Below are 16,150 nucleotides of genomic sequence, written 5' to 3' on the forward strand. Positions count from 1 at the left end.
TACGTACCGCCATGGGCTGGTCAGCTTTTTCCCCAGGGCTAGTTCAAAGCCTATGCAGCAAGACGCAACTGCTTCTTCCTATCCCAGAGGATTTCAAACTTTCCATGGGAGACGGGGAGGACCAAAGCTCTTGTATCACGGCTTGGCTTGATCTGGGAAGGCAAAAACAGCATGTGGTGGTGGCAGGCACTTCTGTCCTGCGAGCTGTGCAAATCAATCAATCTCTGTTGACAGTCTTTCATAAACAGGGATTCTGAGAAGTGGAAGTTTCTCCCTTCCTGTGGAAGAACGCACCAGAGCTTTGTTGTCAGAGAAGGAAGTGGTGAGCGCTGCTGGTTGGATGCAGCTCGCTTGGCAGATGCTTGTGCTCATCTCTGGGCCCCCAGGTCTGACGCGTGCCTTTGCCCCCCACCCAAGCTGTGCTGCCGGCTCTTGGGAGATGGGGGTACCGAGGACGGAAGTTCCAGTCACCCAATCAGGGAGGATTTCTTCCTGGTTCTTGCACTTACAGGTTTTCAAAAAAGCCAGCAAAGAAGTTTTCCAAGGAAATGTGACCAAGGAAGGTGTAGGGTTGAGCTCTGATTACTGTCTGTGTGGATTGTGTCTGTCCTCAGTCAGGCACGCAGGCACTTTCCGATGAGAAATGAGACTGTTCCGGGCTGAAGTGAGCAATCAGGATCCAAAGACTGCTTTGTTGAAGGCAAGCAGGGGGAAATGTGTGGTTGGAGCCTTCTTGGTCGCTTGGCCTTTGATTTCAGAGCTGTCGTCTTCTCCGAATCTTGCAGTGCTCTTACTGAAGTCTCAGAATTAAAGGGATAAAGCAGATCATCCTCACCCATCCTGATCACCTTCCTCCACCTTCTGTTCCTACTCCTCTTCGTTGCAGTCCTTTTACCCTTCTTCTTTTCTCCCTTCTGTCTGTCCTCCTGTTTGTCATTGCTATGCTCGTCCTTATCCCCTTCCTCTTCCTCCCCCTTCCTCTCACTCCTCCTCCACAACTTCATCCTCCTCACTCCTCCTCCACAACTTCATCCTGTTTCTCCTGTTAGTCATCCTGATTTTCCTGTACATCTTCTCACTCATCCTCTTCTTGATTCTCCTCCGCCGCCTTCTCCTCTTTCTTCCGCACCTCCTCCACCGCCTCCTCTTTGTTCTGTTCCTCTTCATCTTGTATGACATCCTGTATCACACCCTCTCTTCCTTCTCTTCATCTTCCTCCTCTTCATATTCCCATGCCTCTTCATTCTCTTCTTTTTCCTTCCTCCTTCTCCTCCTTCTGCCCTTCTACCTCCTCCTCCTCATCCCATTCTTCTTCCTCTTTTTTCTCTTTTCATGTTTGTCCTCCCCCTGTTCTGTGTCTTGTTCCTCTACCTTCTATTCCTCCTCCTGCTCACCCTTCTTCTCTTCCTACTTTTCCTCCTGCCCGTAGTCCTGTCTTCCTATTCCTCATGTTCCTTCTCCACCTTCTCTTTCTCCTCCTCATGTTCTTCCTCTTCCTCCTTTGCTTTCTCTTCTTCCTTCTCGTTCTCATCCCCTTGCTGTGTTCCTCATCTTCTTCATCCCCTTCCTCCTGCTCTCTACCAGTTCATCCTGTTTGTCTTCCTTCCTTTTCTCCTCCTCCTGTTTGTCCTCCTGTTAATTCTCTTTGACGAGGTCATCACAGCCTGGTTGCTTGGGTGCCTGGCGCTCTGATAGATAAAGGGATACCCCATTTGGAAGGGTGTTTCACAGAATCACAGAAGCAGAGACTGGGTTGGAAGGGACCTCTGGAGATACCTAGTCCAACCACCCTGCTAAAGCGGGTTCATCTAGAGCAGGTTGCACAGGATCGCGTCCAGGCGTGTTTTGAACGTCTCCAGCAAAGGAGACTCTACTACCTTTCTGGGCTCTCGGTTTCCATGTGCCCTTTTCTCGTGTCACCGTGAGAACCACCACGGGCTGCCAGTGGGGGGGGGTGCGGGGGGGTGTTAAAGTGTTTGTGGGTTGGAGAGAGCAGGAAAACGAGCGCATTCCACATGCCATCTGGTGGGTGCCTGCCCATTCTTAAAGTGTTGTTAATTAAGTGCTGTTAGTTTGTGGTCTGTAGGGCAGGTGGAAGACCCAGGCGTCTGTGAGGTTCACACCATTGCTGTACAATTTTATGTGTGGTATGAAGGTAGAAAACCTCTTCACCGCCAGAGGGGACGGTGCCATTTGTCATTTCCTCCATCAATTAGGCCGTAAGTACAGGAGAAGAGGGGAAAAGTGCTGGTTGATTTTCTAGAGGCTGCTGGGTGTGCTGCTGCGCTTCCCTGCTCTGTGACGGGGTGATCACAACCTGGTTGTTCAGGTGCCTGGGACCTTCAAGGCCCCTAAGGAGGGAAGAAGTCTGCCTGGCACCCAGGAACCTTCAGGCTTGCGGGGAGGGGGAGAAGAAGACTGCCTGGTACACAGGACCTCCAGGCCCTGATGAGGAGGAGAAAGGGAACTGATACGTAACCAGCTGGATCACAGAGCATGGCCGTTTGTCTGATCAAATGGTGTTTGTTTTGCCAACCATATTACCAGGGGTCTTTTTTTCATAACTTTTCCTTAAGAAAGGCTATTTTTCTTTGCCTTTCTTAAGTACAGGCATGGTAGCAGTGGAGGGCCCAAATACCAGGTCAGGCTCGAGGCCGCTGCTGTTGTCCTGATTCTCCCAGGCAAAGCACAGGCGGAGATGGATCCCTGCCTGCAGCTTCTCTGAAGGGAGCGCAGCAGCTCTTGCCCAGGACCAAGACACTGCGTGGCTCCAGCCCATACAGCATGGGAGTCAGTAGAAGCTGTGCTGGCTCCAGCTTCAAAGGCTCGGCTGGTGGCCAGGGACTCAGCTCGTTGGGGGGAACCTTTTATTTCCTCAGTTCACTCTGCGTTCCTGTCTGCAGAAAAGGCTGTGGATTTACCAAACCAAACACCATTTTTCAAGTGGGCGTTTCTGTCTGTAAACCGTACTCCTAAAGTATGACCGGGGTCGGAAGGGGGAGTGTCTTGCACAGGAGAGGATGGCGCACTGCTCCATGTTCTTGAGGCAGTCCGATTCGAGTTATGGTTTCAGGGAGAGTCGATCTTGAACGGTCATTTCCTGGGAGCTCAGCGCGATAAAAGCAGTAAAGCGTCTTCTGGTCCAGCCCTGGGGGCAATTCTCGGTCTTGGAGGATAACTTTCAGACTGGGGAGAGGGATATTTTCATGAAGATTCTGCAACTGGCCCATGCCGTCCGAGGAGAGAGGCCAGGACACAAAGTATAGGATGACAAGAGTGATTCTCTGTTCATGTGTATGAGGTGTCCCAGTCAAATTGGGGTACCCTGAATGCAGTTTTACACATGGTTCTTATGCCTTTCCAGCGTTCAGGTAAATGCGATTTGACTGATTGCTACCTAACACGCACACATATACTGCTGTTTTGTGAAGCAACTCTGCTTGTGTGGAATCCTCATCCACTTGCGTCATTCCTGATCTAGATGTCACAGTATCACAGTATGCTAGGGATTGGAAGGGACCTCAAAAGATCACCTAGTCCAATCCCCCAGTCCCTGCAGTGGGTCTTGCTGCAGTTCCTTCTCTCTGATGCCAGATCAGGGGAGGGTTTCACAGGGGTGTCGGAGGGGCTGGGAGGCTGGCGTCATCTGCGTAGTCCCGGAGCATCCTTTCTTCTTCAGGGTGGGGGCTGTCCTTCTCCTGCCTGCAATGAGCTGGGTCCTTTAGTCATGCCGACTGAACCGTGGCTGTGCAGGTTCCAATGTAAACTCTGTATCTTGTTTCTCTCGCGTTTGATTTTCTGGTCTGGATCTACATAAAAACCCCAGCAGCTCTTACTCAAGTACCGACATACTCTGTCATGTACTTCTAAATGTCGCTGTAGAGCTAATCGATTCGTTATTACCATTTTTGATAAAAATTTGATTTCTTCCTGTAAGGGTGTAATAGTGCTTGTGCTTTGATGAATGGCTTTTTCTGATTCTCTTGACACATTTGCAGTAGCTCTTTCTGGTTTTGCAACCCCTAGCTGTGGGATAAAAGCTGTGACGGGCAGGTGGAACTCGGTGCCATGTTCAGTCAGGGTAATTAGGAGCTACAGAGACAGAAGAGATCCTGGTTTTAACCTGTGTGGATGCTCTTAATGCAATCAGAATACCCGTTTCAGCTCAGGTTGAGGGTAAATCCTCGAACGCCCTTTCTCCACCTATCTAATGTTGCCCTGGTAGTTGTGTCAACGGGTAGTATAATGTGCACATAAGTCTGAATTGTGTAAATGATTTCCCGTCAAGGGGTAGCATGTGCCGGATTTGGTTGTTTAGGTAAACCAGTAAGGTTGGGACCCAGAGGAGATGACTGAGAGCAATCAGGATCCTGCAAGCCCATAGTGGCAACCAAACTTTTAACTTGATCTTCAGCACGATTATTGATTCCTGCAGAATACCCATTTAATCTGTCTGCAAAGAGCCACATGGTCTCAGAGCCTGCAGGGTATGATAAACTCCATCTAGGAAGAAAACCACAGCGTGATGGCTTGTTACAAGAGGTTTGATGTAAGGGCTTCTGGAGAATCTCTCTTTCACGGTCAGTGGATGGGGTATAGAGTAAGGTTTTGGAGTAATCTGTAAAGGAAATGGGGATGAAACCAGAATTACAAAAGTGGTGCCTGGGAGAAGCGTACCAGTGCTTCTGGGTAAAAGTGTTAGCAAGGTCTTGCAGCCTGTCCCAGTGATGGTGGGGGATGGTGAATTGTGTGACAGCAAAGACATGAGGGGTAGTGATAATTTGGTAGCTACAGTAGTGTCTGAGTATGATCAGGTGCAAATTAGGGCTTGTCCCCCCAAGAAAGTGGCAGGACAATTAGCCCAGCTGAAGTGCATCTATGCTAATGCACGCAGCATGGGAAATAAACAGGAGGAGCTGGAGGCCATTGTACAGCAAGGAAACTATGATATAGTTGCCATCACAGAAACATGGTGGGAGGACATACACAAGTGGAGTGCTGTAATTGATGGCTACCAACTCTTCAAAAAGGATAGGCAAGGAAGGAGAGCAAAAATAACTCGCCCTCGGATAGAGAGGACAGCACTGAAATCAAAAGGGTTTCCTTCCTCCGAAAAGCCAAAAGGCATTTAAAGACCTAAACCCAGCAGTCGTGGCAAGTCCCTCGTTAGCCCTGCCAGACCACAGCAAGCTTTTCATATTGTATTTACATGAACAGAAAGGAGTAGCCACTTGGCCCAGAAGTGTCTGCAAGCCGCAGCATCTCAGTCAGCAGAGCCAGACCGCATCATTCCGGGCAGGATTTCATGCGCTAGGGCTGTTGCAGCAGCAGCTGCAGTGACGGAGAGAGCAAGACATGTCGTCCTGGGGCACCTCCGAACGCTCACGGTTCACTCCTGACTCCTTCGTCCTCCTCCGCAGAGTTGAAGCAAGTGTGGGTGCGCCACGGTTGGGAAGTGCATTGGTTTACGGCGATGAGCGTAGGTGGCCATTGGCCTCTTTGGCTGAACTCTCCGTCCCTGCCCCAAGGTGCACTCAGCGTCCCCGAGATGTCCCCTGCCTTGGCTGGCCCTGCGGCGTGGGCAGCCGGGCGCCCCAGGGCAAAGCCCGCTGCATCTGCCCCGGGCTGTGTGGCCTTGGCTGGCTGCGGAGAGGAGGGGAGAGCGGGGGTGACAGCCTTGGGGGTGACAGCCCGGGGGGTGACAGGAGGGCCAGCAGGCAGTGAGAGGCATGGGGGGTGGCAGGGTGGGCCCAGGGCTGTTGGGAGAGCCAGCACTGGCCCAGGGGCTGCCGGGAGGTGACGCCGGGTGGTGAAGGCCCCTGGGGGACAGCAGGGACCCCAGAGACTTGGGGGGCACCAGGAGAGCGGGCGGGGACAGGCCCGGGGGACAGCAGGGGCAGCAGTGGCCTGGGGCGGCAACGGGCCTTTGGTCACAATGCGTGTGAGGCGTGGGGGGGCGGCGTGCGGTGTCCCCGTGCCCATAGCGACCGGTCAGGCCTGGCAGTGCAGCTTGCCAGAGAGGGAGCAGAGGCTGCGCTGGGCTCAGCCCGCACCACCTTCCCCGGGCCCTGGGTGGGCCCTTCCCCACGCCGCCGCAGGCCCCAGCCCGGAACAGGGGCCGCCACAGCCTCTGCCACAGGAGACGCCGTTGTGGAGCAGGCACTGCCCGCCTCTGGCAATGTCCTGCATCCACTACAAGTTTGCCTCCAGGCTGCGCCATGACAGGGTGATCTTCCAGGGCCGAGACATCTCCCTGAGAGACCTCAGGCGCCAGATCATGGGCCGCGAGAAGCTGAAGGCGGCCCACTGCGACCTGAGGATCAGCAATGCCCAGACGGAAGAAGGTGCGTGGGGGGGGCAGGCGCGGGGAAATATGGGAGGATATCTTCTGATAAAACACTTGCCAGATTTCTATGAAAGCCGGTGGAGAAATGTGAAAGTGATAGTAGAACAGATGGCTCATTTGAAGAAAAAAAGTTGTTTGGGTGACTTAATTTTGTCTTCAGCTTGTTTTAATGCACTGCATCGGGAACCTGTTTTTTCGGCTGTTGCAGAAACTGCTCAACAGCAACATTTTGGATCCAGAGTGTATCTGTGAGTTGCAATCTATGCAGACCCTTGAAAGCCATCTTGCACAGGAGTGTTCTCCGTATCTGAATTATACTCTGGGATTTCTTTTTAATAGAACTTCTTTTCTACACCAAAGACATTGTCATTCAGATGCTACTGAGCATCATTTCATCGTTCATTTCTAACCAGATTTTTTGGGGTTTTGCTTCTGCAAAAGACTAACGTGGTGTAAGACAAGGCAAAGCATGGAGAGCTTCTAGCACGTGCTGGTTTTGAAAGGCATTTCCAGGCTGCTTTCATCAGTAATTTCGTTCAAGTCTGTCTGCTCTGCAAAAAATGAATCGAAAGAATTCACGTCCCTGTGGTTAATTCAAACTGGATGATCAGCTTAAGAAGGGAGATACCACTTTCGTTGGAGCCAATTCTGCCCTACTTGTGAAAGCAAGACCGAAATCCCCCCAAATTTCTGCGGTCCACGTTCTAGCACTGCCAGCTTTGTTCCTGTTTAAACGTAACAGAAACAGAAACCGAGCAGTTTGGTCAGTTTGGTTGTTGATGCTCCAAGAAATAGAGCGAGATGGCGGGCTCTCTTCTGTGTTCTGTCAGTCTTGAGCACCGGTGGTTTTAGGTGAATCGTTTTTAGGTAACAGCTATGAAAGCCACGGCGCAGAGCTTCCATGCTTTAGCCAAGGGCCTGTTTTGCTGCAGGGCGAGCGTGTCAGACCTTAGTATCTGCTTTATGCAGGTGAGACTGCTGTGGTTTGTTTTTCTCGAAAGATCTCTTGGCATTGTAGCCTCAACAGAAGCAAATGCAGCTTAAGCTAGATGCGGAAAGAACCTCATGCCTTAGCAGACTCTCTTTTTGTCACCTTTGAGATAACTTTGCTGTTGGCATTTAAACTATATAAAAAAATGATGATTTCGCTGCTTGTCTTCGATTAGGAAACCTGAAGGTCTCTTGAAACGTACCGTTAGAGTGTTGAGATGGTAACAGCGCAATGTCACACGCAAAGTTTTGCTTTCATAGCTGTAAAAGGATTCTCTGAAGTGCGATGTAACTACACAGTAAGAGACCTTCTTACAAGTTGACTGATGTTTTTTTTCTGCATTCATGTTGTTTTCAGAATACACAGACGACAATGCCCTGATTCCTAAGAATTCATCAGTAATTGTCAGAAGAATCCCCCCTGGAGGAGTTAAAGCTACCAGCAAAACATCAGTTCTGTAAGTATCCATAAAGCATTGTGTTCTTTGTTAGGGGTTTCAGTGTGTTGACGTTTTTTAAGGCTGTTACTTTACAGAGACACTCACATTGTCTCTCTCGTGTTACAGCTGCTCTTAATTTTTGTTGTCACGGGGTAGATTTTAATGTGCCTGTCCCAAAGCAGGCTGACATTTTGAGGCCTGCTGGGGTTAGCAGGCAGGTTAGCTTTCTGTTCCTTCACAGCAACACCGCTCTACAGACTGTGCGGTTGACATTTTTGTTATTTCTTTGTCAGAGAACTGATTTTTTTGATACTTACGCAGCAGAGACAAAAGATCTCAGGACTTCCTCTTGCACTGCTGTGTTCTACATCTGTCAGTCTTAGAGTATTTGTGACCAAGGAGAAATGTGATTTTGAGGGTTCTTTTCAGTACCAAGAGAGAAGAGCTTACGTATACGGAGGAACTTCCACATTCACTAGATGATCAGAACATAAAGTTTTGATGTTCAGGTTTTATAATCTCTTTGCACTGCTTTATGTTGGGTACAAGTGCTTTATTTTAAGTTCTGACCACCTTCCTTTCTTTCTTCTTCTAGAAGTCGAACTGAGCCAGGGAGTGGAACATCAAAAGCAGTATGTAAAAACACAATCATCTCACACTTTTTTCTGCACACTGCACTTAATCCTAAACAATGGAGCCTTGTATTAATTTTGCAAACAGTAACTTGACCTATTTTCCAGTAAAACGTAGTATATGTTGCAAATGCAATGTATTTAATTCAGCCTAGTAAAAAGTGAGGAATGCCATCCTTTGCACAGTTCTCATGTGAATATTGGTATTTGTGCCTAGCCATGCATTGTATTTCACAGCGACTATGCTGGACTATTTCCCGTATGACTTTGTGTTGTACAGATGATGTAGGACCGTTTTTAGATCATGCAGGTTCAAGGCTTGCACAGGTGAACTCGGTGCCATGTTCTACATCTGTCTGTCTGGAGCTAGTAATACGTACGTTTGTATGGGTTCTTGGGTGCTTTTTGTTTCCTGCGGTAAAAGTCATGCTATCCTGTAAAGAGTAGTTCCCGGTTTGGGAAGAAAGAAGGGGAGTACCTTATCAGCCTCAGCGTCATGTAGCAGTATCACTCATCTCCAAGGCACAAAGAAGAAGCCCTTCACACACTGTTTACCGCTTTTCGTGCGTCTCGATAATTTTGCATTGGAAACTAACACAATTTTTACAGAAGAATCTAATTGGCTGCAAGTTATGGACATTTCAGGAGGCTTTGTCACAGCCAAACCAGAAGCATTTCTGTAACACGGACAATTGCGTGGCTTTTTCTGAGTTTCTAGTCGTTAGAGTTACAGATCCATTCTCTGAATGCGGCACAACTTCATAAATTCTACTCTGCATATACAGTGGACAACACAAACTCATGGGTTTGAACGCAGACCCTGTAAATGCTGTAAATGTACCTCCTCGTTTATCGGAATATACCAAGGTGTCTGTGTGGTGTATTAGCAGACGTGACCTTCTGAAACTGTTGTAACACCATGTCTTGCTACAGAACTGCTTGCATTTTTTGCTCAACGATGCGTAACTTCGCCTGGCAAAGCACTGGTGATTGCACCTTGTGAAAAGGCGTAGTGTTAGTCAATTAAAATACCAGTTACAGAGACGAGAGAAGGCAGCGCCTAGTGCAGAGGAGCTAGTTCTTTCTTCTGAAAATAAAGGCGGGAGTTCATTTCCAAGAGAATCTCTTCCCACTGGTAAATTCTTCCCTCGCTCACTGCAGTGAGAGACACATTTCACAATGTGTACATTTGGGGGAAAAAAAGGAAAGGTTTGGAAGGCAACCACCAAAAGACATTGGTCTGCATTAGTGCTGCCCCTAATCGTGTCCTTGGTTTGGTAAACTCACGTGAAGTTTTACTCTGAAACGTGAAAAGCTCTGTACACGTTTGAGCTTTTGAGAAAATTTCAGTATTTCAGACAAATCCGGGAACGTGACAGCAAGCAGCTCAAAACCGTTACTTTCTCTGACCTCTTTAGTGCAGACTGGCTTAGCCTGGAGGCAATGTGCTAACAGTCTTCGGGTCTGTTATTCCTGTGTATTAACTGCCGTATTTGAATTTTGGTCTATCCCGAGTAATGTTTTGTGGGATTTGGATGTGTTTTCTAAACCGTTTGGATTCCAACAAATTAGTCTAGCATCTGTAAAGGTTCCTCTAAATGTTCATGGAAATTATTTCATAGATGTCGATCTGGATTATGTTACTGTTGGAAAAAAACTGTCTATGAAACAAGCGTTCAATAAAATTGTGAAACTAGTTTGTTGCTTTTGTGAATGAACGCATGTAAAACCCAAACCAATAGGGGCTGATCTGAATGATGGGCACTTGAAGGTCCAAGTCATTGACAGCCACTCCCTTGGACCCTGCTTGTACCTGGACTAGTGTGTAATAAAAATGTTTTAAGAAATCCTGCTTAACTTAATCAGCTGGCTTCCATAATTGGAAGATGTAGCTCTGCGTAATGTTTTTAGTACCATTTGCATGTTAGAAGGACAGAGCCAACTGGACAAAAACCTGCAGGTTTTGCTTTCTGTAGTTAACTCACCTAATATGAAGAAGTTAGGCCGGCGGGGGAGAACGTGCAGTTTGGACAGCCTAGAGCACGTGATTGTCAAATTTCTACTGCAAAGAATCTCTTGTCTTGCTGAGGGATTATGAAAAGCACGATTCCTTTTCAGGCTTCTGTGTCTGAAGCTGAAGTTCAGCAAGCAGAAACAACTTCCCCGACTCCTGGGTGTCCTTTTAATGCTGCAAAATGTAAAGAAAGAGAGTTGCATGCATCTTTCCCCATTAAATGCACGGTGGATAGCTTCTCCTTCAAATAGGCCGGAGCTTAAAAATCGGTTTGAAAATACTGGATAGTATAATTTTTTCGACACGTAGCTTCAGTCCACTTGGGAGAAAATTGATTACGCCAGCCTTTCTGTGAGGTACCAACAGAGCCAAAGGTTCTGAGTGCCCGAGAATGCTCTTTTCAAGTGGGTGAACGGGCACATAAACATCACGCGATGGCGTAAGGACTCCCCAGAACATCTTCAGGACAACTGTATTTGATCAAAGCAGCTGTTTTCACGCAACCTCAGCTAGCGTTGTGCTGCTCTTTACAGGATGGGGTGAGCGGTGCTGTCTTGGGCCGTGTGGGCTTAAACGTGTTTCTAACATGTGTGTCAAATACTTCCCTGTTACACAGACTGACGATCTGGCCGGTGCTTCCAAAGAAGATATAATGAAAGCTACGGTGATCCAGTCGTGCCGTGAATACGATGCAATGAAGTAAGTGTTGATCATGTCACATCTCTTCTTCAAAGACTATGGAAAAGTTGTAGAGATGTTTGTTTGAACAAGAGAGACACATGCATACCTTTTTCTTCTTTTCCCCAAAAAATTTTAGTTATGGGAAGAAACCCTTGGCTCCACCTCCACCATCGTATATCTGCTTTCGTTGCGGAATACCTGGCCACTATAAAAAGCACTGCCCAACCAATGGGGTAAGATTGCAGGGGACTGCTTTTTAATGGCGGTTCACAGTTTTTAGTATTCCATATAAAAACAAGGCATTTCTGTTGCTCCCGCCTATTGAATATGTGTGTGTTTTATTGACGCACGTCTCTGGCTGAGCTTTCATGCCCTGTAACGTTACTCGCCGCATGTATACGCAGCCGTCATCTATAGAGACGGTGAAGGTAAGTAAGACGAGCTCTCCCTCTGAATTGCGCCTTGGAGGAGGAGCGGGTTTGTGCCTCTTCTAGGGGCGGGTGGCGAGCTAAGCGATATGTAACCCTTACGGAACCCGGAGTTAAGCAAAAGAATGTCGCTTGAGCGCAAAACGCTGCTCAAGTCTTTGCAACATCCTGGTTCTATTAGTTTAGGAAAATAAGAGAAACCCTTAGGCTAGGTAAAAGGAGAGGATTAAGGGCTTTTGCTGCTTAAAATCACCGTTGAAATATCATTTTAAGTGTGGGTCTTCAGATGAGAGATGTCCGCATTTCTTTTCTTAACAGGACAAAAATTTTAAGCCTCTTCCCAGAATTAAAAAGAGCACAGGAATTCCAAGGAGCTTCATGATGGAGGTGAAAGATCCCAATACAAAGGGTGCCATGCTGACAAACACCGGGCAATACGTAATACCAATCATTAACGCGTACGTATGGAATGAACTGGACTGAGCACAAAGGGAACGAGAGGAACCATGGGCAAATGCCTGAGTGGCAATGTAACCGAGTTGGCCAGCGTCTGTAGTGACGGGGGAGGAAGCACTGTTGCTGTATCGTAACCTTCTAAACTGCGATACTTGCTAGTATTAAAACGGGGTGGTCCTACTGTTCATGCCCCTGGACCTTGGTTAAACTTGCGATGTGCTAAGAATCTGGCTTTCTGCCAAACATTTCCGTAGTATTTACAGTGGAGTCGTTCTCTTGGAAAGCTCATTTGGCTTCTGATTTATGTTTCAAAGGCTTCTTGCAAAGTTTAACAAATAGCTCTTGGACTGAGATTTCCTCCCCCCCCTCTGACTTTTATCCAATGCCATGTGGGAAACCGACTGAAGTTTTCCTGTTGCTGTAAACTAAGAAAATACTACTGTGTGCTGACAGCAGTGGCTGTTTGAAAATGCACTTGGTAGCACTTCCGTTCTTCTGTCACGCATCTCCTTTTGTAGACGCTGTACCATAGAGCTCTTCCATGTGTAAAATGTAATGACTCAGAGACAAAGTTTATCCTGCGCCTGCAATTTGCTCTCTGTCAAAGGAGAGGTGGGATTCATTTCACCTGACTTCTAGCTGTCAAAAAATGATGCTTCTCACCTGAGCTAATTTCTTACTTGATCCAATGAATGGCAGAGTTCTGCAGAAGGAAATTGGTTCCCCCTCCCTCTGCTAGTGCTGTGGCTATGGCAAAGCAGTTTAAACTAAATGCCTACCTCTCCGAAGGCTAATGCAGAGTGAGAATTCCATCTGTTTTCTTCCTCCGATAACATGCAAAGCTTGGAACAGTTTTCCTTTACCCAGCTTTAACTTTTTGCTTTTTTCCTTCCCCACCCCGCCCTCCAGGGAAGCTTATGCTCGAGGAAAGAAGGAAAAGCCTCCCTTTTTACCAGAGGAGCCGTCCTCCTCCTCTTCCTCCTCCTCCTCTGAAGACGCTATTCCAGAGGAGTTGTTGTGTCTCCTTTGCAAAGAGATAATGACCGACGCCGCTGTTATTCCCTGCTGCGGAAACAGTTACTGTGACGAATGTACGTGTTATTCCCGTCTTTGTTAATTCCAAACATCACATCTGATTTTCTGAAAGCAGAAATAGGGGATGACGAAAATACTTGTCACCCGTTCGTGACAACCTATTCGTGAACCTTGAGGCTGGGGGCTTCTCCCTGTACTAGACAGTGGAAAAAAGACTAGTGAGAACATCAAGACGCAGACATCTTCAAGTGTTACACTAGTGAAAGACCAAAACTGTATAGTTATTTGCTGCATATGAGAAACTTTTCACACTGTTGAACATCTATAGCTTCATGCGCTCAGTTCAAGACCATCTTCACCCATCAATCATATAATTGTTTTATACTTGATGAGAACCCCCAAAATTGCTTTACTTTGGCTAAACCTCCTTTGATGACTCTAATGATACACAGGTATTAGAACGGCATTACTGGACTCGGAGGAACACACATGCCCAACGTGTCACCAGACAGACGTTTCCCCCGATGCTTTAGTTGCCAACCACTTCCTACGCAAGGTAACATGATGACTTCTAGGTAAACTGTTTGTAAGAACAGGGTCTTAATGTTACTCTGTGGAGGCGTTTGTTCGTCTATCTGCTGAAGTTTCATATTCCCTTTCTGTAAATGTTTTTCTGCCTCTAGGCCGTCAACAACTTCAGCAATGGAACTGGCTACACAAAAAGGCTCCCTGAGCGGAATCAGCAGCAGCAGCTGCCAGCGCCACCACCTCCACCACCGCTCATGACCGTTACACCTCCTGGACCTTTTTGGTAGGAAATCTGTAGATCAACATGAATATAAGAGCCACCAAAATGTTGGAGTCAGATTCTTCTTCTTGAGCTTCTCTGCTAGGGATTTATAGATAACATTAGTGACAGTTCCGCATAACTGTGGGAGCTCTCTTTTTCGTTTCTACTTGGAATGAGGCCACTTTGGTAAGCTGGAAGTGTGCCTCATGCAAGAATTTTCTCCAAAGCATTTCCCGTTTGGTTCCCTTATCAGTCGCTCAGTACAGGTTTACCCTGAGAGAGGAACGTTTTTTCCCCAGGAGCCCTTTGATTGTAAGTGGCTAGCAATTCCTAAAGAAACCATTCCTTGATGTTAAACCTTCCTGAGTGCATTAACTTCTCTTTAGTACTGGGGGAATAATATTTTAATGAAAAGTGTAAAAGTGCAATCATAGGTAAAATTGGCCAGGTGTGTTCGCTCTACTTTCTTCTATAGTATTTCCGTCGTCAATGTTAGAATAAGGAATACACAGTATTCAGTATGGTTGAGTATTACTCAGTAATACACAGCGTAGTCAGTGATGCATACAGATTGGGTAATAAACATTGAAACACTGTAAATTTGAGGAATTTACAAACCTGACAGTCTAAGTGTGCAACCCAGTGCGGTCACAGGAAACTACATGAAAAATCTGTACGATTCCTTAGGGCTTATACCCTTTTGCCTTTATGCCTTGAATGCAAACAGCCACTCTGCCCAGCAGATGGTCAGGCTCAGCCGTACCATTGAACACAAAGGATCACAATTCAAAAGAACCTCTCGGGCAGCCTCTGAAGTAGCTTTATCTTTCACGTAGCACTCCAAAACACTCTTTGAATAATAGAAATTTGCTTGTTTGTTTGTTTGTTTGTTTGTTTCGTAGTGGTGCCAACAGCGTTCGACCTCCTACTGCTCTGGTGACGGCACATCTGGTGTCGGTGTCACAGAGGTGTCGCCAAGGACAATCACTACCCACAACTGGTAAGTAACTGCAACTTCCGAATGTCTTTAAGCAAATTACCTGCAGATCAACTGAATGGGATCTTTGTTCTTTTTCCTCTCCCCACTCCAAAAGGTCACCCAGGGAGAGCCAGTACACCTTGCTCAGCAGGTGGCAGACCGGGCTGCCAACTGTAAGTATTCTACAGAAATTCAGTATGTTCCTTCTTGTAACCCGTCAAATGATTCCATAAGGTGTCACTCACACAGCAGCTGATTTGTAATGAAAAAAGTATGCACAGAGAGTTGTGGAGAATACAAGCGGTAATTGATTTTTAAACGGCTTATTTTGAATTGGCTTTAACAGAGGGGATCTGTGCATGCAGTAAGGTTACTGTAAATAAAACCCCAGTACGGGATTGGAAAGAGGACTGTGAAAAATGAATGCTTTTTGAGGAAACCATAATCTCACGTGAAAACTAAACATAATGAAAGGATCAGATGGAAAGTCACCCTTTTGATTACTGCTGAAGAGAGCTGAAGAAATTGATTTCCCAATAGAGAGCGGGACTCGAGCCCCAACACTGCCAGCATCACCACCGGTCTCTGTGCCCGTGCCTCCAGCTCCCCTGAAGGACTTTGAGAGGAGGAATGGTGCCAATGAACATATGAGGAATACTGTGAAAGGGTTCTTTAAAAAAAGAATGCAAGAAAAACTCGTGAAGACAAATCTCAGGCTAGCTGATGTCTTCTATCCCCAAAATCACTTGGGCAGGAGTCTGAATCGCTCTCTATTAGTAATGCTGCCAGTATCTTTCCTCGAGTAACGGCATTGAGTCATAGTACTAGAGGCTGAGTTTAGAGATGCCTTTAGGTAGCACGTTTCTTGAAATGCCGTCACTATCCTTGGTGTGAGCGATTATGTGCTAAAGTTTGCTAGAACAGCTGGGCAGAAGTGTTGGTTAAATAGTGCTGCACGTAGGATTGCAGTACAAGTATTTTGCATCCTGTACAAATTGCCAAATAAGGATTGAAGTTCAATAGCCTAAGCTGGCATTTTAAAATTGAGGTTGACTGTCTTCAGGCTGAATTGTGTTTTCTTGATGTTTGATAGTGCACTGTAGACGTTAAGAGTTCTCTTCTTGCATCTTACTGCAACAAAAAGGGTTTGCACTGCACGTGGTTGCCCAGTGGTGAAACGTGTGCGTTCACATACCAGTAGAGGCCAGTGCACAGCGCCTTAAATCAATCAACAGCGATGGTAGCTCGTGTGCTAGAAGCGAGTGGAAACAGACTTACCCTTCCTGTATGCTTTTACACTTACAAAGCAGCAGCTGTTCTGTCTTGGAAGCAGAAACATTTACATGCGATCACGTTCTT

At 46.9% G+C, this 16,150-nt stretch overlaps 1 protein-coding gene across 1 annotated transcript; it reads left to right on the plus strand.

The window, feature by feature from the left end:
- Positions 1 to 6,118: 6,118 nt before the first annotated feature.
- Positions 6,119 to 8,504, plus strand: LOC309684018 (E3 ubiquitin-protein ligase RBBP6-like; the record flags this gene model as incomplete). The annotated part of the gene is made up of 3 exons (XM_082499984.1): positions 6,119 to 6,344; positions 7,695 to 7,794; positions 8,372 to 8,504. The coding sequence occupies exons 1-3, from the start codon at positions 6,179 to 6,181 to the stop codon at positions 8,502 to 8,504; spliced, it is 399 nt and encodes a 132-aa protein (XP_082356110.1). The 5' UTR covers positions 6,119 to 6,178.
- Positions 8,505 to 16,150: the final 7,646 nt, after the last annotated feature.

This window comes from Vanellus vanellus (assembly GCF_965231255.1).
Source record: "Vanellus vanellus genome assembly, contig: HAP1_SCAFFOLD_386, whole genome shotgun sequence".
Lineage (NCBI taxonomy): Eukaryota > Metazoa > Chordata > Aves > Charadriiformes > Charadriidae > Vanellus > Vanellus vanellus.